At 51.0% G+C, this 25,712-nt stretch overlaps 1 protein-coding gene across 4 annotated transcripts in view; it reads right to left on the bottom strand.

Moving 5' to 3' along the window:
- Positions 1–2,417: 2,417 nt before the first annotated feature.
- Positions 2,418–25,712, bottom strand: part of LOC122386598 (disco-interacting protein 2-like) — a 73,829-nt gene continuing 50,534 nt past the window's right edge. For 3 of the 4 annotated variants that reach the window (XM_043375930.1, XM_043375929.1, XM_043375931.1), the window contains 20 exons: positions 20,240–20,433; positions 19,102–19,422; positions 18,558–18,785; positions 17,383–17,523; positions 16,792–16,912; positions 16,111–16,485; positions 15,583–15,800; positions 14,133–14,345; positions 13,549–13,780; positions 13,079–13,194; positions 12,544–12,666; positions 12,149–12,272; positions 11,574–11,841; positions 11,046–11,210; positions 10,705–10,820; positions 10,090–10,313; positions 9,161–9,355; positions 7,529–7,703; positions 3,868–3,991; positions 2,418–3,522 (listed from right to left, as the gene is read on the bottom strand). In XM_043375930.1, the coding sequence (XP_043231865.1) occupies positions 3,270–3,522; positions 3,868–3,991; positions 7,529–7,703; positions 9,161–9,355; positions 10,090–10,313; positions 10,705–10,820; positions 11,046–11,210; positions 11,574–11,841; positions 12,149–12,272; positions 12,544–12,666; positions 13,079–13,194; positions 13,549–13,780; positions 14,133–14,345; positions 15,583–15,800; positions 16,111–16,485; positions 16,792–16,912; positions 17,383–17,523; positions 18,558–18,785; positions 19,102–19,422; positions 20,240–20,433 (3,926 nt within the window). In that variant the 3' untranslated portion in view covers positions 2,418–3,269. Of the gene's footprint in view, positions 3,523–3,867; positions 3,992–7,528; positions 7,704–9,160; positions 9,356–10,089; positions 10,314–10,704; positions 10,821–11,045; positions 11,211–11,573; positions 11,842–12,148; positions 12,273–12,543; positions 12,667–13,078; positions 13,195–13,548; positions 13,781–14,132; positions 14,346–15,582; positions 15,801–16,110; positions 16,486–16,791; positions 16,913–17,382; positions 17,524–18,557; positions 18,786–19,101; positions 19,423–20,239; positions 20,434–22,565; positions 23,134–25,712 lie in introns of those variants that run through there. The other variant, XM_043375932.1, reaches the window with a different exon arrangement.

Genomic DNA, 25,712 nt, shown 5'->3' with positions numbered 1-25,712 from the left:
GGTTAATGCAACACCACATCCCATTGTTACGGCTGTACTCATTGCATGTGTAAAAACGCTGATTGGGGGCCACCGGTCCCATCAATAACGGAATTACGCACTTGTTCATTGGACCAGCTGATCGCTGCATCCGGATCAGCTGATCGGGAAGCCCTTTAAACTGGCGTGTAAGTCGGCATTTAAATATTTACCCGCGTGTAGCTACCCGCGAGTTATTCGCGGATGGAAGTCTCCGGGTAAAAGTTGGTGGGCAGCTACACGCGTGTAAGGAAGTTAGCCACCAAAATAAACGCGAGTTAACCGCAAACTGGAAGTCCCCAGCCTAAGTGATGTCATAACTCAAAATGCGACAGAAAGCGACTTTCCTGCGAACTCTTCTTACGGAAAGATATGCAAGCTTTCAGCTTGCTAACATCTAACTAACGGAACGCAGTGGCTAAGCGACATATTGCGACACATTATTGAATCTGTCTCGTAAGTTACGATTCAACGGGTGCAGACTGCAGATACCAGAGTCATCTGCATAAGGTGCACCGTAAACGGCGGATGCCAACTCGCAGTTACTATATTTCCATTTGAGATCAATACCGTTCTAAATATACCTAAGCATACCAACGCAACTTTTCAAACATGCTAATTAGTCGTCCATCAGAATCATGCAGCAAAGTATGCGAGTCCGGCGGCGCGGATAGTTCGCCATTCACTTACCAGTGGACTGACTCCTGGGTCCTCGGTCCTGTGCGGAACACATCAGGCAGCATTGAGCGAGACCAGTCCCACTTGATGAAACTCACACCGACGTCCTGGGAATAAAAAGGCAGGCGTGTTATCAATGCGAGTCATATTTCATCTGTATCATTTTAACACTCTGATTTTGAACTCATATTGATTATTGACGTCTGAACATAACTACCTACCTACCGATTACTCATTAAAGCGTAAAAACGGTGCTAGGTACGATTACCTATCCTCAAATTCGGTAACAATTTTTGATTTAGGTATTTATTTCATCATCGATTTTATTTGTAAACGGTTAGATTTTATTTCTACTGTAATAACGAGTAGCATACAACACCACACACTCACCATTTCGATTTTTCTATCGCGAGCTCATCAATAACACCGCAATCAGCCAATGGCGCTGACGGAGTTCTGCTGTAGATAGGGCCTTGTGCTGAAGGCTGTAGCCTCGGGCGGCTCAGCGTGGGTGTCGGCCCGGCCGGTTCCACCCAACTCGACCGGCCGCCGAAACGGCGCGGTACTGCTCCGCGCACTGTTTCAATTTGTGGAAAAAAAAGAGGCGTGTATTCTTCACTGTGTTGTTTCATAAGTCAAATGGCCATTCAATTTCTCGTATTAAAATATAAAAAAAACATGCCAGACACTGCTTCCATTTGATCGGTACTATTTCTATGTGAACGGAGATGTCTAGACAGGTGACCCGTCTGACATCAAGTTGGGTCGGCGGCCGGCGCGCGGCGTTGCAAAGAAGGAAATGTCAAGAGGGAAGGTCACGGGTTATGACACAGAAGCGTCAACTAAAGACGAGGAAAAATTGGGAGTGAGGATATACATACACCCATTACTCTCTCTTTGACGTGACCTGTTACAGAAAGGGTGACATCGAGTTACAATAAATTCGGTTTAGTTAGTGAACACAATCAGTGCTTATAGCGGACGATCAGCACGTCAGCACATTGACCGATATCCCCATGGGTGCCTGCATCTGACTACTCGGGTATGCACTATGCATAAACTCCAGTCACACATACCCGTGAATTGATTGAGCAGGCGGTGTCATTCGCGACCGGCCGGTAACTCGCCATGGAAAACCCCTCGTGAGAAGCGCTCGAACGAACTGCGTCAGTGTCATCTCGTTCAAAGAAGCTCTCTACACCATAGCTTCACTCACTGTAAGGGGCCCCTGATCGGCCGGCTTTGTCATCGGTGCAAGCTATGAGGAAGGGTAGCCTCGGCAGATCACACGATATACACCAACTCGGGGACGACCCCTGCGGTTTGGCGGTAACCCTCAGAACAGCTCCGATCAATAGCGATGTGGTGCCCAACCGTGCTGGTCGTGACGTCAATAAGACTAATTAGACGTCAGTTTTTACGTGACCACGTATATTGTCTCACGGGGCCGTTATGCTTAGTGGTTATCTTCCACAACTGACCGAAGACGGGTTCAGAGTTGGGTACGTCAATCTTGCATCAGCCGTACCACGTCTACTCAAGGCCTAGTTCCTTGTGCCGTTACATTGCACTAATGCCGTTCGCAGTTCTGTAGACATGAGTAATGACCAGTGCAGTAAGCATGCGTATTAGTGTGCACTGCAAGTCAGTGTAATCTTTAGTCAGTCATCGATTCCACCAGTGATCAATATCTGATCCCGACGTTTCTCACACTCAGAGGCGTTTGTTTTGTTTCTTTATTGTGATATCCATACCTTTATAAACAGCTGGCCGGCGCCGGCCGGCCGGGCCCAATTTCCGCAGCTCTGTCCGGGGCGCCGGGCCGGCGGCCCGACTCCGGCAGCTCTGCGCGGTGGCCCGGACCGCGGCCGGCCGGGCCGACCTCACACCAGACTGCGCCGGGCTCCACCTCTACCGGCCAGGACTGTTCGGTCGGTCAGTGCCGCCCGCTACCAATAAAATAACCACGGAGACGGGCGGCTAGCCACCCGCCCGCCACTGCTGCCCAGAACGATAGCGCCGCCCGGCCGCGGCGCGCGCACTATGGAAAATGCCATCACAGAGCACGTGCACGCCGGCCACGGCCAGTCCGTGCTGCAATGGCGCGCGCTCGCGTCCGCTGTACACATGAAAGACAAAACCAACGAAAAGTAAAACACCGGGAAAACGACTAGCAATGTAAATAACGAAGCCGCCGCGCACGGCAGCGCCGCGCCGACTGTCCGGTCGCGAGGGGCGGACACTACCTCGTGTAATATCTCTCTACCGAGGCTATCGCTAGCAACACATGCCCGGCGCCCGGGACGATAACACGGCCGGCCGCGGCGGCCGGCCCACAGAGACAGAGAGCGAGAGCGGTGAGTGAGGGTGCGGCGCGCGCGCCGGCCGCCCTCTGGCAGTGCGAGCGTCTCGGCGGTGCCGGCCGCGAGTCTGTGAGCGTCCCCGGCGTCCTCACACGTCCCTAGCACCGCTACCGGAGCGCTCTGTCCGCTCCGACACTGGACCGGGCGTCCGCCGGCCGGCGGCGAGCTGCCGGCTCAGACTCCTCCGTCACACACACACGAGTAGTTCATTCACATGTTGTAGGCGACATAGATGGGGTCGAGCTGATCCTGCAGGAAGCCGTCGCGCAGGTGCATGCGCTGCTTCTCTCCGCGCGAGTTGATGGGCACGACGCCGGGGTCGACGACCACCACGACGCCGACGATGAGGTGGTGATCTTCGAGGACGGCGTTGGTGATGAGTGGCACCAGGTCGAGCGCGTCGTCCTCGTTCCCTTCTAGCTCGGCCACCACCACCAGCAGGTTGGTCCACACGAACACCGCGCTGACGGGAGCGGAGGCAGGGAGGTCAGAACGGGCGGACGGGGGAGCTGAACGGTTTGGCGGGCATGTGGGAGCCATATTAGACAATGTGTGGTGATATGTGGTTCAAGACAAGACAAAATTGAGAATGCAATGGCGCTAAGAATTTTAGGAATTCCGTGAGGGAAAATAAGATAAGAAAATGAAACACAGAAGGCATCAGCTTATATTATTACTTTCACAAAAAGGGTTAATAATAATGGCACAATACAGCGCCAGCCTACTACAGCTAGCCCGCGATACAGAGAGCTTACACAAACAACTCCGCCGTCTTTCTCGCGACGTCTGCCCTCCGCGGGCGACTCACCATTCGACCACCTTCTTGTGGCACTTGAGCACCGAGGTCTCGATGTCGATCGGGTGGTAGCGCATACCACGCAGCATCACCGTCTCGTCCAGCGAGCCCACCACGAACACGGCATCGTGCTTCTCTGTAAGACAGAGAGGTCATAAGAGGTCAGTAACGTTAAACGCTGGCACACGGGCAGGGAACCCAGTCATGGCGGTGGGCACAGTAGCGGCGGAACACCCTCAATTAAGGGGGGGGGGGGGCATTGTCGACTTTTGATCCCATTCTTTCCATGCAACGCCCATAGGGTTAATGTTAAAATGCCAAAATCAAAGGGGGCACGGTGCCCCGGTGCCCTCCCCGTCCCGCCGCATATGGGTGGGCAGCTTCCAAACATTGCTGCGTCATGATGCATGTGAATCCCATGAGTCTACGAAAAGCCCATTGAGTGAAAATAGTACACAAAGAACATATACAAATAACAAGACTCGGTTAGGTCACGCGAACTTTACACACCTCACACGCGGATTAAGATTTCCCAGGGTCCTAACGCCAAGAGACTCATAAATATGTACACAATGGGTGTAATATGCAAAATACGGTGTTGTTATGCAATTGAAAAACAAAACATGGCTTATCCCGCAGAGGTGGCGAAAAGCGCTAAATAGTAAATACCCAGCTCATACATCCACTTATCAACTGTAGATTCTGGGTGGTCGGTCCGACCCCAACACTGAAGAACTCAGGTAAAGTGGCCCCCACCCGGTAAAGCCGCCCCACTCAGGCCACAGGCACGCCCGGCGGAAGACGCAAACAAAACGCGATCACGGAAGCCGGACAGCCACAGGAAAGTACCCGGTAAACAATCCGTCAGGTCTGCACGGGTTAGTTTCCCCGTGACAACAGAAAACGGACACCCACTGACACGCGACGGGGACAGGGGCGGTTCGTAAGCACTACCAGTGTGCGCTGGATGCCACTGACATGACATAATGTAAAACATGACCTCGGCTGAGGTCATAATTTCTGCATATACCTTATCATTTACTAATAAAAAGATTCACAAACTTCCCAAAACTCGACCATAAATATAGATTTAAAGTTGTGAGCAATTGAAAATCCATGAAAAATGGATTATTGCAAAAAACGAACTGATTTATCCATCCCCTTTCGTCATCTAGCCAAGCTTCACATATGGAACGAATCCGCTCAGTTGACATTTTGCATTGTTTTGTGGAAATAACAAGTCAACAGACATGTGCTTGGATCCGGAAAAATGGATCTGAGATCCGATCCCATGGATCCCGATCCGAGATCCATTCAGATCATAGATCCAACCCCTCAATTTTGTCGAGAGATCTACTGGGATCATAGATCTGACCCTTCAATTTTGTCGCTAGATCCACTCGGATCATAGATCTGGCTCCCCAATTTTGTCGTGAGATCCATTGGGATCATAGCTCATAGGTGCTCAAAATGTTAACAACTTTCTTTCATAAGAAGTTTTGAATACCAAAGTATGGTTAGAAACAAACAATCTTATACAAAGGACATATTAGTAAAGGCATCCGCCATCCAGTTACATTATACAGAATACAAAATAAAGGAGGCTCATGACGGTCACAACTTGAGAGAATTGAGTGACATGAAGATTGTTCACAGTTCACATACCTACCAACAGAAAAGTTTGCATTAACAATTAACATAGAGGTAAGTCAAAGTAATGACTAATGAACAATACATAACTAGGTACCTACCACATCACAATTCATGTTAGAATCTACATAATGATATTGATAAGACAATCTTGCATTAGACAACCATGAGGCTTTCCAGTTTCCACTTTCCAGCTACCACAATTGATTGATAAACAATAAAAGATGATACTGACACATGTGGCTTGGTTAGGTAAAGGTATTTCAATCTAATGAAAGAAATATTTGATAAAATAAACTGAGATATAAACAAAAGTATAAAAATATTCAACAGCCTGCGGAAGCGATGGGAAGCGAAATATCAATTGTAATGGCCTTGGATATTTACCGTAAAATGATTATTCAGTATCTAAATAGAACTCGTGACGTCATTTCAAATAACAAATGAGCTAGGCCGTAGGCGTTCTACCTTCGAGTATAATGAAAATAAATAAAAAATCAAACTGGAAATTCAAAAGTCTGGAGTTTTTTTTTAAGAATGTTCATTTTTTCTGCCTCACATAATTTTACGATACGATTGTTTGTGAATATCATCTTTGTAGCGTTGAATTTAATGACGTAAACGTAAGCTGAAACGGTATTATATGGCCCAGAGCGGTATGCGCCTTGCATCTTTGTTTTATTCATTTTTCAAAAGAATAATAATATCTTACGTCATTAGTTCAAAGGGCCTATTACGGGGAATCTTTTGGAATCATTACGGTTTTGGTCAAATTAAGATTTTTCATTGGTCAAACGATAATGACGTAATAAAACCACATTACCAAAACGTGAGCTGTGAATTTCGTTTGTCTTTTTTTGGGAGGCTCTCTCATAACAAAAGCACAGCATAGCACCACACACGTGGCACGGTGCCAAAAGTAGGTAATCTGAAGAAGTCGATGTCATTTTTGATCTTGTTATTTTATTTGGAAAGTATTAGAGGTTGGTTGCTATTCTTACTAAATCGAAATTGTGTTGCACATACATAGCTCATACGAACATTCTGGATTGGGATTTCATACCTGGCAGAAGTGGATTGCTGCATGTTTTTAACAAAACTGACCTATTTGGCTTCCAGGTTTGATTCCCTAACATCTGTCCATAGGCGGCAGAACAGGGGGCACCAGCCACCAGGGTACAGTGCCCCCATAGATGTTGGCATTTTAACATTAGCCCTACTGGCGTTGCATGGAAAGAATGGGACCAAAATGAAAATCTGCAGTGCCCTGCTGCCACTGCATCTGTTTGTACTGCTTGTTCATTGAATTAAAGTGGCTGTAGCTTGTTGATAAGATTGTCATCAGTGCTGTCATGAAAAAGTTACAATTGGTCACAAAAAGTAGCAATATGCATGTTCTTGGTTTATTTTAAATGTAGTACAAATGTTGTTTATTTAAATTCAAATTTAATGATGATATCTAATGATTACAAGTGGTCTTAACCAATAACCATGTCCACAAGTGATAATTCTCAATTGTATTGCACTGTAAGGTGTACAATTATGTAGGATAGGGGTTTCATTGGCTACATGTTGTCGTGAGATCCATACAGATCATAGGTCCTCCACAAATTTTTGCCCGCTGGATCCACAGAGATCATAGATCCGACCCCTAAATTTTGTCGAGAGATCCATTCGGATCATAGATCCAACCCCTGAATTTTGTCGAGAGATCCACCCGGATCATAGATCCAACCCCTCTATTTTGTCGAGAGATCCACTGAGATCATAGATCCAGCTCTCGGATCCAAGCACATGTCTGCAAGTCAATTTTTTAAAGTTAATTTTCGTGCATTTTTGAAAGCACTCGACCATTTCTTGACATCCGTCGTCCCGAAACACGTTCCCCTCCCTCCCTCCCTATCTCTCTCTCTTCCCCCTCCCCCACTCACCGCCATCCGCGGCCACGCTGTCGGTGTGCCGCAGGAAGCCCAGGTAGCCCTCCCTCCCTCCCTCCTTTCTCTCCCTCCCCTCCTCCACTCACCGCCATCCGCGGCCACACTGTCCGTGCGCCGCAGGAAGCCCAGGTAGCCGGTCCGCGCGTACACCTCGCCCGTCGAGCCGGTGACCAGCTGGGCAGTGAAGTGATCCGAGGTGCCCGAGTCGTCTCCGTAGATGGTGAAGTAGCCCGTGGAGGTGTGTGGAGACTGCACCCAGATCTGTGAGGAAAGCGAGGGTTGGTTAACGGTCTGTTTGGCTGTGGCGACGGCACCCAGGTCTGTTGGAAGAGAGGGAAGGGTTGGGGTCGTAAGATGTGGGATTTTTAGGGTGATTGAGGACACGCAACTTGCTATTCCTCCTGAATGACAGTTGTTGAGGAACGTGTAAGGGAGAAAACAAACTACAAACACATGGTCGACGTCACACACCATATTATGCCCATTGGATGATACGCATATTGCATAATGACAATAAATAACACATCTGTCCACTTCACACGAGTCCTTGCCTATGCGAACATTGTCGATATATGATGATCATGGTCAGATGTCGAAGTCAAACGCTCATTTCCCTCGAATTTGTTTTCTTTTATACAAAACATAATACGGATACAGTACAGAGAAGGCCTTGCTTTTAAAGTTTAAGAGCACAAAACAGCGTCTTCTGTCGATTTGGTGTCCGATGCGGGGTGGCAGGCACACGCAGACAGATAACATTGCAATCTAACGAGCACACAATTTGATCACATTTTTTGGGCTTCACAAAAAAACACATCTGGATTTTCAAGGCAGACACTCCTAGTCCCCGATACTAGGTAGCTGCACTTATGTAGAAATACATGACGCCACTTTCTACGCCATTTCTACGAAAAAGCCTGCGCCCCGGGTTCGCGGAAAAGGAAGGGGGCTAGCGGTAAATGCGCCCAGAGGATTAACGGGGCACTACGCGAGGTCAGCATGTGGTTATGTAACTGCTTGGCCTCGACAACAAAGGATCAACACAGCTCCAAACTTTCCAATACGGCACGCCCCACACGGCCAATTATGTAATGGTTCAAACAGTGGGCGGTGTCAGGAGCCTGGAGCGCTTGTGAGAATCACTTTATAAATATTTAACACTTCTGCTAACACAGGAAACCCAGTAAAAACAATCTGTCACTTAAGTAACGAGCAAGGCCATTTCAACCCTCCAACGTCCCTAACCGCTTGACTACCCATTGTTTATGAGTACTGCCCGTTTCCTGAGTCTCCCTAGCATTACCTTCCATACACCTCCTCGAGCCGCCACCTCCACCCTTCAGCAGCCAAAACACCGCCTCTCCAGCATCCCAGCTCTGTCCCATCGCCACACCAGCTCATTTCATCCACCAGCCAACCCCATCCCTCCAGCAGCATCCCAACCTCACTCCTCTACCAGCTAAGCCGCACCCCTCCACCAGCCCAACTCCACCTTTCCACCAACCCAACCCCGTCCCTCCACCAGCCCAACTCCACCTTTCCACCACCCCAACTCCACCTTTCCACCAGCCCAACTCCGCCTTTCCACCACCCCAACCCCGTCCCTCCACCACCCCAACTCCACCTTTCCACCAGCCCAACTCCACCTTTCCACCAGCCCAACTCCGCCTTTCCACCACCCCAACCCCGTCCATCAACCATCCCGCCCTCTGACTGACCTCTCCGAGGTTGGAGTCGCCGCAGTGACCCTTGGTCTCCGGGTTGGCGATGATGACCTTCACCCCGGGCAGCAGTTTGCCCGACTCCATCAGACAGAGGCTGTGAGGTGCTCCGCGCTCTACCAGCGTGACACGGTCGTTCCTCAGCGCACGCAGATCCACAAACACCGTGCTCGGGTCCGGAGACGAGGCGCCCTGGGCAGAGAAACACGAGGGGTTAGTGTGTATGTTGGGATGGGGCAGAAGGTGTCCAGCTGACTACACTACACACACAAGGGAGTGCAGTCAATGTGTGGACGTGAGGAAAGGCGCTCCGGGCAGAGAAACATGGATCTCGGTTCGTGGGTGTGACACGGAGACGAGGCGCCCTGACGATACATCCGTAGGTCCGAGTTCACGGCCTGGGGATGTCGGTACTATCTACCATGTGGTCAAACTACATCCATAAGAGACCAAATGAATGCGTACACATAATTTTCATTCTAGTGTACATATAAATGTTTAAGCTGAGCTAGCTATTGTTACCAAAATTACATAATGCAACGAGCATTTAGCGCCCAGCGTGTTACATAATAGAATGTTCCCTGCTTTACATTACGTAATGAAGAGCATTCAGCGAAATAAAATCAAAAGCCAGGTAATTTGGAACTTCCTACCACAGCCCACTCATTTTGAAAAAATTCCAATCCACACCTCCCCGCTTCCAACTACACAGCTGATATCCGAAATACTTTCTCCATCCCTCCTCTCGAACTCTTTCCACCATTCCTTCCTCTCCTCCCCGCCATTCTTCCCTCTCTCCTCTACTCCTCTCTCTCTCTCTCTCTCTCTCTCTCTCTCTCTCTCTCTCTCTCTCTCTCTCTCTCTCTCTCTCTCTCTCTCTCTCTCTCGTTACTCTCCCCACTCCTTCCCTCTCCCGCTGCCCGCACCTGCAGACAGATGGCCACATTGACGCGGCACCCGAAGCTGGTGCTGACTGCCCGCGGACTCAGAGCCAGCCCGGAGAACAGTCGACTGAAGGAGGTACAGAGCGCGATCCGAGGCCGCTCCTCCGCCACCACCACGCAGGTACGCACGCAGGAGAGGTTCACACCGCGCTGGCGCAGCAGGGGGATGGATGACGAGAGGCCCTTGGTGCAGAGCTCCATCACACCTGGTGGGGACAGAAGGGGAGGTTAGAGGGACGAAGTGGGGCACATAGAGACGACATTTGAGTACATAGAAATGACAGACCTTCCTTGGCCGTGCCAAGTGCGCATTGAACATTTGTTTTATAATCTGCTTTGCTTTCATTTTGAGACTTTAATAAACAAGTAAAATGCTCAATTTATACCACCTAATAATTGGGCCTCACTGTATGGGGTAAATGCGTCCCTGACTTTGAGTAGCCTACTACTCATCCTATGGGCAGAACGTGTCCCTGGCCCTGTGTTGACATACGGCACTGACTTTGTGCTGGACTTACAGCATGAGCAGGTGTCCCTGACTTTGTGCTGGACTCACCGTATGAGCAGAAGGTATCCCTGACTTTGTGCTGGACTCACCGTATGAGCAGAATGTATCCCTGACTTTGTGCTGGCTGACGGCGGTCAGCCACAGGGCCGGGTTGGTCTCCACCTCCGAAGGCGGTATCAGGATCGAGTGGTGGCCCGAGTAGATGCTGTGGACACACGGAACATAGACACAGCGTCAGACACACATGAACCAATGCGACACTCAGTCAATGTCTCAAAATTTAGTAAACTAGCATTCTTAAACTGATACGATTACCCGATCGCAGAAGGGCACCTCCTACTCAAATCATTGGACACTTTCCAATTTTCCATTGGTCTCAATTTTCCATTATGCACAATCTCCTCAATCTTCCATTCCATCCTTCCCGTACCTGCTGAGGCACCAGAGCGCGAAGCCGAGCCCGCAGTAGGGGTCCAGGCACAGCGCCACGTGCCGCGACGGGTACAGCTCGCAGGCCAACTTCATGGATCGGCACAGCGACGTGGTGGCCGCGTGTGACATCTTGATGCCGGCCAGCATGCCAGTCGTGGAGACGCTGTAGGGAAAGAAGAGGGCGCTGTTAGTCTCGCAAAGATGGCAGCGGGCACAGTCAGGGACAGCCGAGTTACTACATAGGTTCATAGGACACCGCCAGTGTAGTCACTAGTCAGTGGAGTCAGACAGAGGGCGCTGCTGTTGGACTAGACCAGCCTCTGAGAGCCATGCGGAGACACCACGCCTTGCCTGTATAATGTATATCACTATAACATAGTGAATAAATATTCTTCTATAGAACTCAAAGACACAGAGGAATTCTACGAAGCATCACTCGCTACCTGATCTTCTCCGCATCCCCTCCTCTTCTAACCCTTCCCTTCCCTCTCCTCTCCTCTGTTCCGATCTGGTTCCGATCACCCACCTGAAGTCGAGGTAGGCGAGCATCTCTGCCGTGGGCGCCCGGTACACGGCCACCAGTTTCCTCTTTGGCATGTCGTCGGTGTCGAGTGTGGGCGGCCACGACTTGACGTCGACCACGTTGGACGCCTCCTTGGAGCGCAGCAGCTTGATGACCGTCTGGTTGGAGAGGATGAGCACCGACTTGCTGACGTCCACCGTCATGCGGACAGTGGGTAGCGTGGTCTGCAGGTTCTGAGGATGCGGCGGCCGAATGGTGACCGGCACAGCGCCTGAGGACACAGACACGGCCAGACGGTCAGATAATCGGTGGTAAACTGGTCAGAGGGTCACAACATGTCAGTCAATCAGTAGGCATAGAGCACCTAGGAAGGAGGCTGTCGGGAACCCTCGACAAATTGACAGCAAAAGAGACGAGGTTCTTGGCAAAGTGAAACTCCATGAAGAGACGGGTCGCTTGAATGGCAGCACAGTTTAGGCAAGTTTGAGACGAGTTCTGTATGGACTTCAACAAGGTAAATTCACAAAAGACTTCGGCCGCTCGTCTAAGCACTCGAATATGGAGTATCCGTCACTTACCGACATAGAGGCAGCCGTAGAAGGCGGCGATGAGGTCGAGGCCGGGCGGATAGACGAGCGCCACGTGGTCGCCCGTGTTGACGTGACCCTTCTCCAGGAGAAGACAGCCAACCCGCTCCGCCCTCTGAGGTAGAACAGGGAGATAGGGGTGGTTAGGGAAGGGATAGGGACACAGTAGTCCGGCGGTGTGACCAGAGAAAACAAATACCGTGCGACCGAAACTCATCACCTAAATAGGCCACTGATTGATCATGATCCCCGATGCAGACAGTCCGGTGATACGCGAATTAAGTATTTCGAAAATGCACTGGTGATATGCAGCTACATATGTGTACTCTACTACCTACCCATTTTTCGCTTTATCGTCTGGTGACAATCCTTTCTCCTTTTCTCACCTTGTGCAGCTGCGCGCAGGTGAGTGTGGAGCTCGGCCCGCCCTTGGCGTTGAGCAGCGTGAACAACGCGTGGTCGGAGGTGGTCTGCGCCCGCCAGCGTAGAATCTCCGAGATGAACTGGTGCTGTCATAACAAAACCGGCGGTTAGGTAAAGGTGCGTCGATAACGTGCTACGGTCAAGCAGGGCGTAAAATGCACAATAGTCATCAATTCACCCACATATTCGGCCACACACAAAAGTTGAATAAAAGTGTTTTCTTCCGAAACAATCCAAACAACCGACTAAAGATTCCTCAACGTCCAACGTCCTAAGATTCCTCAACTAAAGATTCCTCAATGATACCCACGGACGACTTTTCATGTATCCTCCACTTAATACAAACAGCCCAACCTTTTCCTCCTAAGTATCGCCCCCATTCGTCCTATCCCACCCTCCAGTCGGCGGCGGTGGTGCCGACTGACCAGTCGGCCGCCAAGTCCCGCTCAGTCCAGAGCTTGCGCGACGGTGACTCTTAGAGCAGCGCCGTCGACTGACCTTTTTGGTGGTATCGTTCTCGTCGTCGGCGGTGCCCAGGTCCCGACCCTGCGCCGTCGCCAGCCGGTTACCCTGCACGATGTTGCCCAGCATTACGCTGGCAGGACCCACGTCGGCTGGAAGAGAGAGGAAGGTGTCAGCGATGGGCGGCGGACGTGTGGTGCACTCAGTGCAGTGTGTTTTACTAGCCGCTGTGGATTGTGGCAGACAGGGTAAATTCGAAAACAAATGCTGCGAATTCTACCAGAAATAATGAACATAATGTCTCCGATCATTTATCCCATAGCAGTTAACAATAGACTCAGTCAATACGTACAAGATAACCTACAATTATTCACTGACTCGGCGAACCCAAACATCATACTATCCACGCTATCCACACCATAAAGTGGTTCAGTCAGACTGAGACACTTATGAGCAGTTGTAGCTCCTCATGAATCCACACCGCCCAGCCGCGTCCTAATTCTTACCTTTGTGCACCTCGCGCGGTTTGGGCAGGTTGGTGACACACGTGTGCGGACACATGAGCACGTTGGCCGGGTGCAGGCACCCATCCAGGAAGCGCCGCTTGGTCTCCGACAGGTGGATGCCTCCCAGGGGCGTCTTGGGTAGGTAGTTGTGCGGCACTAGACACAGGCAGTAGATGCCGACCTGGTGGATCGAGTCCACCGCCTGCAGGACCCGTGACATCCACTGGAAACTCTGTGGAGGGGAGCAAACAAGCGGCGTCAGAGCACGGCACTGCTGAGTGCTGGGGCATCGGAACACTACAATGACCAGGACCTTGGCACAGTTATGAGAAAACAATTTGTTACATTCCGGAAATGTGTCGAGTTTAACAACAAAATCGCCTTAGTGAATCAAATATAGCAAACCGCGCATCACATAAACATCACACGCCTAGGAGTGAGCTGCAAGTTCTTCGCAAAAAAAAAACTTCCTAAAACACGTCAGTGAGCTGAACATGAACACCAACTACCCGCTTCCTTTCCTATTCAGGACCCGTTTCATCTCGCCCCTACCCCGTAGTTGCGGGTCCCCTGTTCATGCTAACCTGCTCCTCAGTGCACTCTGGCCTCTGTTCCGCCACCACGCAGATGCGCTCGTCGCGCAGCACGCGGATGCTGAACACGCCGATCCGTCCGCGGTAGATGAACTTCATCGGCTCCACGGCCAGGATGGTGGCGATGATGTCGTCCGTGTTGTGTTTTCGGCCGGAGACGGTCATCAGGCCCTGGCGAGAGCCGCACACGAACACCAGACCTCCCTGCCGGAGGAGAGGGGGCGCTACGGTCAGAGACGAGCGGTTACAGTTGAAGGTTATAACAGATCAAATGGGGAATACCTCGATAAAGTCCGTCGCCTGCACACTTGCAGGTGAAAAAAGGGATACCGCCGCAGACCTGAGCGCAGCCTGACATGGGAGCATAGGGCGAGAATATCAGAAACAAGTTCTGCTGATTAATAAGAAAATGAAACGACCAGAAGACCGCTGTAAAAATAGTACTTAAAATGGTGATACCGAGATAGTCATGGCCCATCTCATTAGCGTAACACAATAGGCGCTGGCCGCGGTTCTCGTTGGGATGTAGAGGCGATAGGTGCAGCCCACCACAGAATCAGCTAAGACGGCCCTCCCGGCAGCCACTTTTTGCGGCCTGACGCCCAGATGGGACGATCCATTCTCGGATAACATAAAAAGGCATCTGCAGAAAACCACACCGACCATGTGCAAAATAATAGACAATGAAATGAAACGTCGCACTTCAAACCGAGAAAAGCCACAAGATAAGCTTGTTCGTAAAATGATATCACCCATGGCTATACTGAACAATTACAGCCCAAACCGAGACCATTTCGATCTGTGAGGCCAAGTAACCACATCCGGGCGAGTGATCGATCAAAAAGGCAGCTGCAAGACCGTGTCACTGTCCTGTAAAAGCCACTGCAGGTCTTAGTGTGACGCACTTCCTTTTGGAAAGCGGCCACCTGCTACTGGATAAGCTCAGTAACGCTGAAGAACGAGGAAGCTAGTTATGCTAGCTAATCCCATTGTCATTCAACCTACTGCATCTTACCGCGCGGCTTGAAATGTAAGGTTTTGGGCCGGCGCTTCAGTGTACAGACTGGCAAGTGGTGCTTAGATACAATTCCTTTGAACTTATGACATTTTCAGTTTTTCTAGCAGAACCGATTCTCGGTTCTTTAATCTTATCACTGCCCACAATTGCAGTCAACGGGTCCGAAACTCGAACGAGAGCCGAACAAGCCTCTATGTAGTGCCTCCCTACCCCCACATCCCATTCGCTACCCCCGGCATCCCTCCCTCTAGCCTCACCCGTCCGAGGAATCCGAGCAGCCCGCTGGACGCGGACTCTCCATCCCATCCCCTACCCATGTGTCCCTTTCCCTCTCCCTCACCGGTCCGAGGAATCCCAGCAGTCCGCTGCGCACTGCCTCTCTACCCCATCCTTCGCCCATCCCCGCCCTTCCCCGCGCCTCACCGGTCCGAGGAATCCGAGCAGTCCGCTGCGCACGTAGTCCTGGTCTCCGAGCCCGGAGCCGTCGGCGCGCAGCGGTCGCACGCGGAAGGTCTGGTTGGTGACGCCCTGCAGCCCCCAGTAGCTGGTGCCGGCTGCCGCCGAGCTGACGCAGATCTCACCCACCTCGTCCGTACTGCAGAGCCGCGGCTCGCCGTCCGGACGCACCACAACAGTGGTCGCTGTGGTGAAATAAGGAGGGTTAGAGTTTTGGTGTTGGGTTGGAGGGACTGAGCGCAGGGCAGCAGTAACTGATGATGTAATCAGCAGAACGATTAACAAGATGTCTCCACACCGATTTTTCATGCCTCGCGGCATCACGAAGCCAAATCAAGCTCAGAGTTCGTAAAAAATAGTATGAGGACAATCCATGCGCATTGCGCAACAAATTAATGCGTAAATAATTCAAATAAGATATGTTCCATATCTGATGTAATCGACATGTATCTTTTTATTACACTGCCCAACATGCCCACTATCACTACCACTGACCTCCGGGCAGCACCTGTCCGCAGTCCTGCAGTGTCAGCGACGTCAGGCTGTTCTCCTGGTCCACGCGCACCACGCCGTGACTCAGGCCGGCCATGCTGAGCACCCCCCGTCCGGTGGTGTTGGCACCTCCCTGGCCGGGCCGGCGCACCGCCACTGTCATCGTCTCACAACTGCTGGCACACGGGCAGATGGCGTCCGGCCGCAGACCCTTGGACTGGAACACGCTTAGGAACTGATCACAGGAGCTGAGCGACCACGGGTTGGCTCCGTCAGCCACCAGCAGCAGCCGCAGAGAGGACAGGTTGATGTCCTTGTGGTCCTTGGTGGCCAGCAGACCCCAGTGCAGGTCGCGAGACTTGACGATCGCGATGCTCGCTGCCGGAAGGAAAACGAGTGGTTAGTGGGTCTGGAGACGCCATTTTTATTTACAAAAATTATCTACAAAGTATAAACTTGACTTTGCGGACGTAAACGGTTATAGGCAAACAAGCAGGGAAGCTGAAATGTTCGCAATAATATGCTCATAGGACGGAACTTCTCCAATTAAAGAAAGTAAATCGCACGAAAATGATGTTCAAGGTAAGTACAGTCCCCCAATAATTTTATATTGGGGTGGCCATTGTACTGGATTCCTGTAGTGAACCCATCACAGACCAACCAGACTCAATAACACCATCTCACCTTTGAACTTTGTGATCATCTGCATCCAGCTGGCCGGGTTCACCTTCATCAGTGAGTAGGGGATGAAGATGACGTGCATGCCATTGAACACGGAACACAGCGTGGCGTGCCACAGGCCCACCTGAATCACACAGACATACATACAGTTAGGTGAGCCAGTCTCTGTGTCACGCAGCCAAGCGATAGACAATACAGGGTGCGGGGGACCGGCACTGGAGCCGCCGGAGCCGCGGCGCGCACACAAAGGGACGGAAAACGGACGACACTCAATGGAAAACCGGCAGAGGATAATGGTCAGTCTGATGGCCAGCTGTCACATTAGCAATTAATTAAAACGACAACCTCCAATAAACGTCGCTTCAAATATCCGCTCTCAGCTAGTATCAGACGGATTGTCTGTTATTACGTAAAAGTATCCTGATTTGCATCTGTTTCGAATGATATATTGTAAAGATCATTGCAATCAATACAGGTAAGTGAGCACCTTTCTTCCTGTAAATTTAATTACATACTTCTAAAACAGACATATATCCATGCGGCGAGTAAACACATTGCACTTTAGCACGTCTTTTCAGCCGCGTTGGGGCTCACCTCGCGTTTGAAGTCGACCACACAGACGCAGATTTCTCCCTCCGTGTAGCCGCAGGCGGAGGTGAGGGTGCGGCACTGGGCCAGCATAGCGGCCCGGCTCACCGTGACTCCCATCACCGAGCCGTCACCGCCGGAGGTGTACTGAAACACAGAATAGGTGTAATGTGACACACAGAGCCGGTGTAATGTCAAACTCATACACATCACCGAGCCGTCACCGCCGGAGGTGTACTGAAACACACAACAGAGGTGCAATGCGACACCAATCACCGACCCGTTCCCGCGAAAGCTCATTAAACCAATGTGTTTTGCACTGAAAAACCGACCCACCAGGATCTTATACGAGTATAGACAGTTTGAAGCCTACGGACACACCCAAACCCAAAAATCGTAATCTTGTGACAATGTACAAGCGTTATGGGTTGGTTCGCCTTTTACGTACGATATGACTATCTCAACACTTTATTTCGCGCTGAATGACTGAACCCAGACGATGAATGACCCAGACGTTACACCCAGTTACCGTCTATGTAAACCCCATAACAAACACTCAGTGGCACGAGCCACGTCCCAGTGACAAAACTAACAATGATCGCACTAACCCATCAGACCCAGACAGACAAACAAACAACTCGGTGCCACCACGTAAACACGTTAGGTCATACGAAGACAGCCGCACTCAGTTAAACTTTACCGACCAGCTGGCATTCGCCTCAAATTTAGCAAAGAGGCTTTTCATCGAGTGCGTGACACACGAGATAAGTGCACGTCGCATCAGTGTCTCATTAGAAGGAAGCTACGCATGTTACGCTTGACAGGGTCTAACCCATCATTGAAGTCAGTAGATGTATGTAGTGATAAGCTGCCTTTCTGTGGCTACAACTAGGCATGACAGCAATGATGAATTACAAGGAAAAATTGAATGTCAGCGGACAGTGTCTTAATAAGCGTGCGAAATTTAGCAGCGCGGCAGAAGCGAGTAGCCAGTGCCCATAAATCTAAAAAAGTGAAAGCAGGCTGTGTAGTTCGATGAACGGAACCTCATTAGTCTTCTCTTGGCCATCAGTGCCTCAATTGCTTCCTGCTTATCCCCTTTTCAGTAAAACTCCCATCCTCCTTATTGCTTCCTCCCTATCTTATCTTCCTCTCCCCCCGGAGACAGATCAGATCCTCACCTCGACATAGGCGGGCGTGTCGTCGTTGAGTCGCGGCGGCGGCTGCCACTCTTTGGGCGGCCGCGCCAGGTGCTCTGTGATGAACCAGTGCAGTTTGGGCCAGCCTTTAAACACGGCCACCTCGCCGCTGGCCGTCTTGGGCAGGCCCTTGTGACAGGGTTCGGTGGTGAGGGCCACCTGGACGCCGCAGCTGCCCAGCAGGAACCCGATCTGCAGCGAACCGGCGTCCTGCGCACGGCGGGCGGACGGGTAGGCGGTCAGCGGGGAGCTGGGGGACACGGGCCGGCGTCCTGTGCACGGTGGGAAGAAAGTTAGCATTTAGCGGGAAGGGGCACGGGCGGAGTAAATGTTCTGCACACGGCAGACATATGATCAGCGAGGAAGATACAAAGGCCAATGTTCCGTTCTCTATGCGGCACACGGACGGTCGGCGACCAGCGGAGCTAACCAGGAAATGAGAAACACAAATCTGGGCCCTCTATTCCACAGCACTTCTGAGACACATCCATCCCTCCTCTACCCCTGGGAAAGCACCCATACTCACCCTCCGTGTGATGGGCACCTCGATGGGCACCGGTACCATGCCGGCGTACAGACACCCGTAGAAGGCGCACATGAAGCTCACGGGGTCACTGTTGGGGTACACCAGCGCCACCCTATCACCCGGCTTCAGACTGGTCTCGCCGCGCGCCTTGTTGAGCAGCGCGAAGGCGATCTTGTGCGCCCGACTGAGCAGTTTGCCGTAGGTGAGCGGCACGGAGGGTTTGTTGGTGGCGTCTAGCACGGAGGCGCATGACGCCTTGAAGGTGGCAGAGCCGTACCGCTGGACTGCTGCCTCCAGGTTCCGAGGCAGGCCAGCGGGGATCTGTGGGGTACGGGAAGGGGGGGGGGGATCAGAGGTCTGAGCAGTTCTGAGGCAGGGATCTGCACGGCGGAAAACAGAAAACGTGTAATGATAAGGCATGATATGATATGGAATGGAATAATAATAACGCATAACGAATAAATGCCTGGCAGCTGTACACTTCGCCGAGCAAAATGTGCTGACTGATAAATAAGAGAAAACCGCATATAATGCATCACAAGTTCTCACGCACCAGCATTCTTTGAAACGACTTTGCAGCGAACGCTCACGATTTTCACACTTGTTCGTCAGCTGAAAACCGGTACACCACCACTACACTGCAGTAGCTGCTGTAAGCAACGCCTTGTCAGCAGCAACGCTAGCAGCTGCAGCATTAGCGTTAGCATCAGCGGACGCAGCACCGCAGTCTGCACTGACACGAGCTGGTACGAGCCCGGAGAAACCGGCGAAATTCCGAGAACAAACTCCGCTAACTCCGGATGTGAGTAGGTCAGATTCGACAGCAGAGTGACGGTGGTCACTGAGGGGACGGGATGAGACACGCACGAGCATGCGAAATGGAAGAAGGAAGTGAATAATGGATAAGGTGGGGGAGGAACGAGGACGGCTTGCAAATAGTGACTGGGAAACGAGAGATATGGCTGAATTGGTATTGACGATCAGTGGAAGAATGGAAGACGGTTTCAGGAATCTTTAGCACGAATTGCGCGAATCAAGAGTCCAACTTACGAAAAACATTACCCTCGTATGTTAACCACCGTCTAAAGTTGTCACCTATCGAAAACAGAAATCAAATTCGTTACGCTGCGTCGCCCACCTCTAAATGCTCGCCAACGGCGGGCGTCATGGGTCCTCCCTCGGGTTTGGGCGCGGCCGGGTCTCGGACGCGGGCAGCCATCTCTAGCTCCTCCTCGTCATCCATGTAGAACTCTGGCAGAGGTCGCCGCTTGGGCCGCTTCAGCGTGTTGAGAAGCTGCTGAATCTTGGTGGAGACCTTCCAGCGGGCGGTGGCTGCCGGCGGGGAAAACACGGGAGGTCAGACACGAATAATCAGACAGTGACCGACGCACGCGGTCGGTACTCAGAATGCAGATATGTTTTTTTGTGGCAGTGGTGGTGTTTTGGGGCACGCCACGGGTCAACAGACACGGGATCCCACAGAGGAATGTGCGGGACTGCGGGATTTACGGTCCAGGAACCGGTTGTAGTTTGAAATACAGCTAGGCTGTCGGCTGGGGCGTTCCGAGGTGGCCGAGTCTGTACTGGTGTCTGTGGCGGTACCAGGCGATACTATGACCGGCAGATGGGGCGATATTTGTGTAAATTCATTGAGCGGAAGGAGCGTCCACCCATGTTACAGCACGTGCATTGGATACATACTGTACAGCGCACACGATAGGGTCTTAAAACATGCTTAAAACAGCACGCTATTACCACCCACACAAAACATCAGGGCGTTTCAAGGGCGATGAATGACGTCTGAACTGACTGACCACGTCAGGGGCACATCTCCCTCTCTGCGACTCACGAGGACCCTCGCCCGTCTCACTAGACACATGCAGACTCGTCGGCACACTACACACAACCACTTCCGCTGTCCAGTGACAGACAAAGACACAGAGAACGAGCCACTCATCCCACGTCACATTTAGTACATCCTGAATGTCCTATATCAAAGTTCCATCCGCATCTTTGTCACTAAGCGTGTCGCACTTACGATCTAGTCATCTAACCACCGTTAAGTCAAGTTGTAGTACCAGTTCTCTGTCATATCCTCACACATCTAAACAAGCCTTCAGAGTGTACCAGCCCGTTCTTCTGAGCCAGTATATAGTCCCAGACGGAGCAGGAAGTCTGTCTGTTTGGCAATGGACCATGTCATCACCGCTCGTTTAACCCAGTTTAACCCGCCCACCTCACGTCGGACCCAGCCTCTAAACGCCCATCAGTCAGCGGACATGACAGCGACTGTGACTGTTTGTATAAAGACGAGAGAGTCTAGGCAACACTCTTCCGCCTCGGATCAGTAGGTACTTCCGGTTCCGTCACTGCATGCGCGTGAGTCAGGCCCAGACTCAGCGGCCGATTCGTTGACGTTGACTGGTTGCCAGAAATTGACTGACAGGTCTACAGCTGATAAACTGAAGCGACGGATCCAGTCAGCGTAAACGTTGCTCTGAGACACGGTAAAGAGTAGCTTACTCAAAGCGGTGACGCATTCAGGACATGGCACCCTCTCGCGGAAAACGCTGACCCCGATCGATTTAAGATAGCTGACCCTTTTACTGATACTAGCACCTACCCGATTTCAAGTTGCAACTAGGTAAACACCAAGTGAAGTTCGATCAACTGAGTGACGCACGCTGCGTTCTTGTGAAAAACCGACACAAAACTCAGTCGGCTCTGCCATGAAGGAACAAAAGGTCCACAAAACCGGTTCTCTCGCCGTCAAAAGTCAGACTTCTCGCTAAATTGGCAGCGCTGAGACCTGTTTAGGATCGCCACATCCTGTTATGCATTTAGTCAGACCAGTATCTAAAGAGCATCACCGCAGTTTGGACAATTCAAAGCCATAGCGATCACCTGACACTCCTATAAACGTCTCGACGCAGCTCGCGCTCACCCGACCACCACCGCCCCTCCCCCTGCACACACCTGTGCACGTCCGGCCAGCCGGGCCAGCCTGTGCCAAACCTGTCCATGGACCTGTCCAGACATGATTCCAGTGCGGCCTCGAGGTCGTCCAACATGGATTAGGTACTGGCTAGGCCGCAATAGCGGAAGAAAACTGGCCCGATGGATAAAAAAGAAGACAAGAAGGAAGAGTGAAAATGGTCATGCTCGGCAATCATGACAATAATTGCCGTAATCGAGACTCGAGCCTTGCAACTCAGAAACCAAAATCAAATGAGCGTAGGTCTACCGCCAGCAGGAGGTGGAATATGAAAACTTGAGCCTGGGGCGATTTGTTCAAGGATCTTAAAGTTGTTACATGATAGTTGACCTGTTAGAGGCATTAAAAGGGAGAGGACTTATCAGTAATCACATGACTAATATGCCCTACGACGCCCTGTTTTCAGATTCCATCCAGCAGCACAGGCTCTATGATCAGGCTCGTCACACATGTGACAATCGGAACTCACCGTCACTTTCTCCACTCTGTCCTTCGGTCTGTCCCCTCACCAGCCACCACTCTGGATTTCCACCACCCACGACACCAAACTCCCTTCTTCTAGCCACTGTGGGCGCTCGTCTCACACACCTCACCAAACTCTCGCCACTCCTCTCACCAGGGCTACAGTGTCTCTCTCACCCTGCTCACTGAACGCACGCACTGCTCACACCACCGCGCCGCTGAGCGACCCGCTCGCACACGACCTGCTGCGTCGCGCGGCTCGCCTGCAATACTGAGTGAGCGGTCGGTCGGTGGAATTCCTCCAGCGCAGCCGGCCGGCCAGCCGCGGAGCCGTCCGCGTGACTCACGCCTCCGAGCGACTGCCGACACTCGTACCGACCGCTCGGCGAGGCGCACAGCGCACGGAGGAGGCGCGCGCGCTACGGCGAAAGCTACGGCCGAGCTCGTCCTGCGTATACCGCCGAGTACGATTCGGTGTATTCTACAGTCGAGTGCGGTTTGATGCGGCGCACGTTGGAAGCGAGCGCGGTAGGGCGGACGCTACTGCTCAGCACGCCCGGCGGATGCCACAGCTGGGTGCGCCACCAAGGCGTTTCTCGCTCGAGACGCGCACAGACCGCCTCCCATCCGCTTACGCCGCCCACACAATGTGAGAGGACCTACTGCGGCGCGCACGGATGGGCTCGGCACGCACCCTTCCCTGGCCTATGACCTTGTACTCTGGCCAATCGCTGCGCAGACGGGTGGCGTAAAAAGGAAAACACCAGGGATGACAGCTATACAAATAAAAACTTCATCCGTAGATCAGCTTTCTATTTACAATCAGTTCTTGGTTCAATGTTGGCACGCTGACCTTAGAGTTTGAACTACGGAGACGTGGCGTTAAGTCCTGGCAAAAAGCAGGATACCGCATTTCTCTCTCAAGTTTGGACTCTGTGGTGCAGTTCCCAAATTCCTTTCGTTCTTGTGGTATCGAACACCGTTTTATCTGTCAAACTATCCCCGCTCCAAACTTCTCAGCCACCACACGCAGTCTCTGACCCAGAAAATGTGAACCCTTCACTGCGTGACAGCCCGACCGACAGCGTGTCATCGTCCGTCACACAAACTGTCAACTTATAGACGGACAGCCGGACCCTGTCCCCTCCAAGAACAACCGCAACGCTAATGGTTGCAGCAAACACGTGGCCCGAGACGGACCACACACAGAGCAGGACGGACGTAACTGGTTTGCGGAGCTGCACTCGACGTCTTGGAGCCACCAATGACAAACTGGCGCTGACGTTTTGTGACGGGCGGTGACGTAAAATGACGTACGAACTGACACACTAGCACGCACAAAGCGGGTGGTGGTTGGATCAGTCACAGCGCAAGGCAGAGCACACAGACTATCGTACAGACAGACAGACGGGCGAACTGAGAGGAGCAAACCAAACTAAGCGAGCGAACAAACGAGCCACAGGGCCCGGGCCGGCTGTGGACACACAGACGAACAAAACACATGGTACGGCGGTGGTGTGGAGACATGGCAGGCCATTTCAGGACGTGGGCGGCACAGGGCCTGTCGTGTGAGCGTTGGGGAACCCGGGGAGCCTTAGCGACCGGCGGGACAGCGCCACCTTCACGAGGCTTCTTGATTACAAGAAAGTTGACAAAGACTATCACGTCAAAACTATGTACCACTTAGGACGTGCGTGAAGTTAGCGTCGTATTCCGCGACGGATTCAGCGTCGAGTCCGAATTTCAACTAAACCCAACCTATCCGATGCAGTTTGGGACGCTAATTCCGAATATCGTATTCATTTCAAATTTCAAGGTCATCTTCAAGGTCAAATCACGGATTGAAATTGAGTCCCCGATTTTTCCTACACCGATCGTCCGATCCGATTTCTGAAGGTCGCATTCGAAAGCTAGGGTCAGAATCTCGAATTCCCTAATATATACCTTATTAAAAATATTTGACCTTAAAGGTCAAATCACGGATTGAAATTTTGAGTCCCCCTATTTTTTCTACACCGATCGTCTTATCCGATTTCTGATGGTCGCATTCGATAGCTAGGGTCAGAATCTCGAGTTCCCTAATGTATACCTTATTAAAAATATTTGACCTTAAAGGTCAAATCACGGATTGAAATTTTGAGTCCCCCTATTTTTCTACACCGATCGTCCGATCCGATTTCTGATGGTCGCATTCGATAGCTAGGGTCAAAATCTCGAGTTCCCTAATATATACCTTATTAAAAATATTTGACCTTAAAGGACAAATCACGGATTGAAATTTTGAGTCCCCTATTTTTTCTACACCGATCGTCCGATCCAATTTCTGATGGTCGCATTCGATAGCTAGGGTCAGAATCTCGAGTTCCCTAATATATACCTTATTAAAAATATTTGACCTTAAAGGTCAAATCACGGATTGAAATTTTGAGTCCCCCTATTTTTTCTACACCGATCGTCCCATCCAATTTCTGATGGTCGCATTCGATAGCTAGGGTCAGAATCTCGAGTTCCCTAATATATACCTTATTAAAAATATTTGACCTTAAAGGTCAAATCACGGATTGAAATTTTGAGTCCCACTATTTTTTTTTACACCGATCGTCCGATCCAATTTCTGATGGTCGCATTCGATAGCTAGGGTCAGAATATCGAGTTCCCTAATATATACCTTATTAAAAATATTTGACCTTAAAGGTCAAATCACGGATATTCGACCTTAAAGGTCAAATCACGGATTGAAATTTTGAGTCCCCGATTTTTTCTACACCGATCGTCCGATCCGATTTCTGAAGGTCGCATTCGATAGCTAGGGTCAGAATCTCGAATTCCATAATATATACCTTATTAAAAATATTTGACCTTAAAGGTCAAATCACGGATTGAAATTTTGAGTCCCCTATTTTTTCTACACCGATCGTCTGATCCAATTTCTGATGGTCGCATTCGATAGCTAGGGTCAGAATCTCGAGTTCCCTAATATATACCTTATTAAAAATATTTGACCTTAAAGGTCAAATCACGGATTGAAATTTTGAGTCCCCAATTTTTTTCTACACCGATCGTCCGATCCGATTTCTGATGGTCGCATTCGATAGCTATTGTCAGAATCTCGAGTTCCCTAATCTATACCTTATTAAAAATATTTGACCTTAAA

This window comes from Amphibalanus amphitrite, unplaced genomic scaffold, assembly GCF_019059575.1.
Source record: "Amphibalanus amphitrite isolate SeventyFive unplaced genomic scaffold, NRLGWU_Aamphi_draft 000257F_arrow, whole genome shotgun sequence".
In the NCBI taxonomy this organism is placed as follows: Eukaryota; Metazoa; Arthropoda; class Thecostraca; order Balanomorpha; family Balanidae; genus Amphibalanus; species Amphibalanus amphitrite.
The sequence above is the reverse complement of the archived record's forward strand: the minus strand, read 5'-3'. Positions and strand labels throughout refer to the sequence as shown.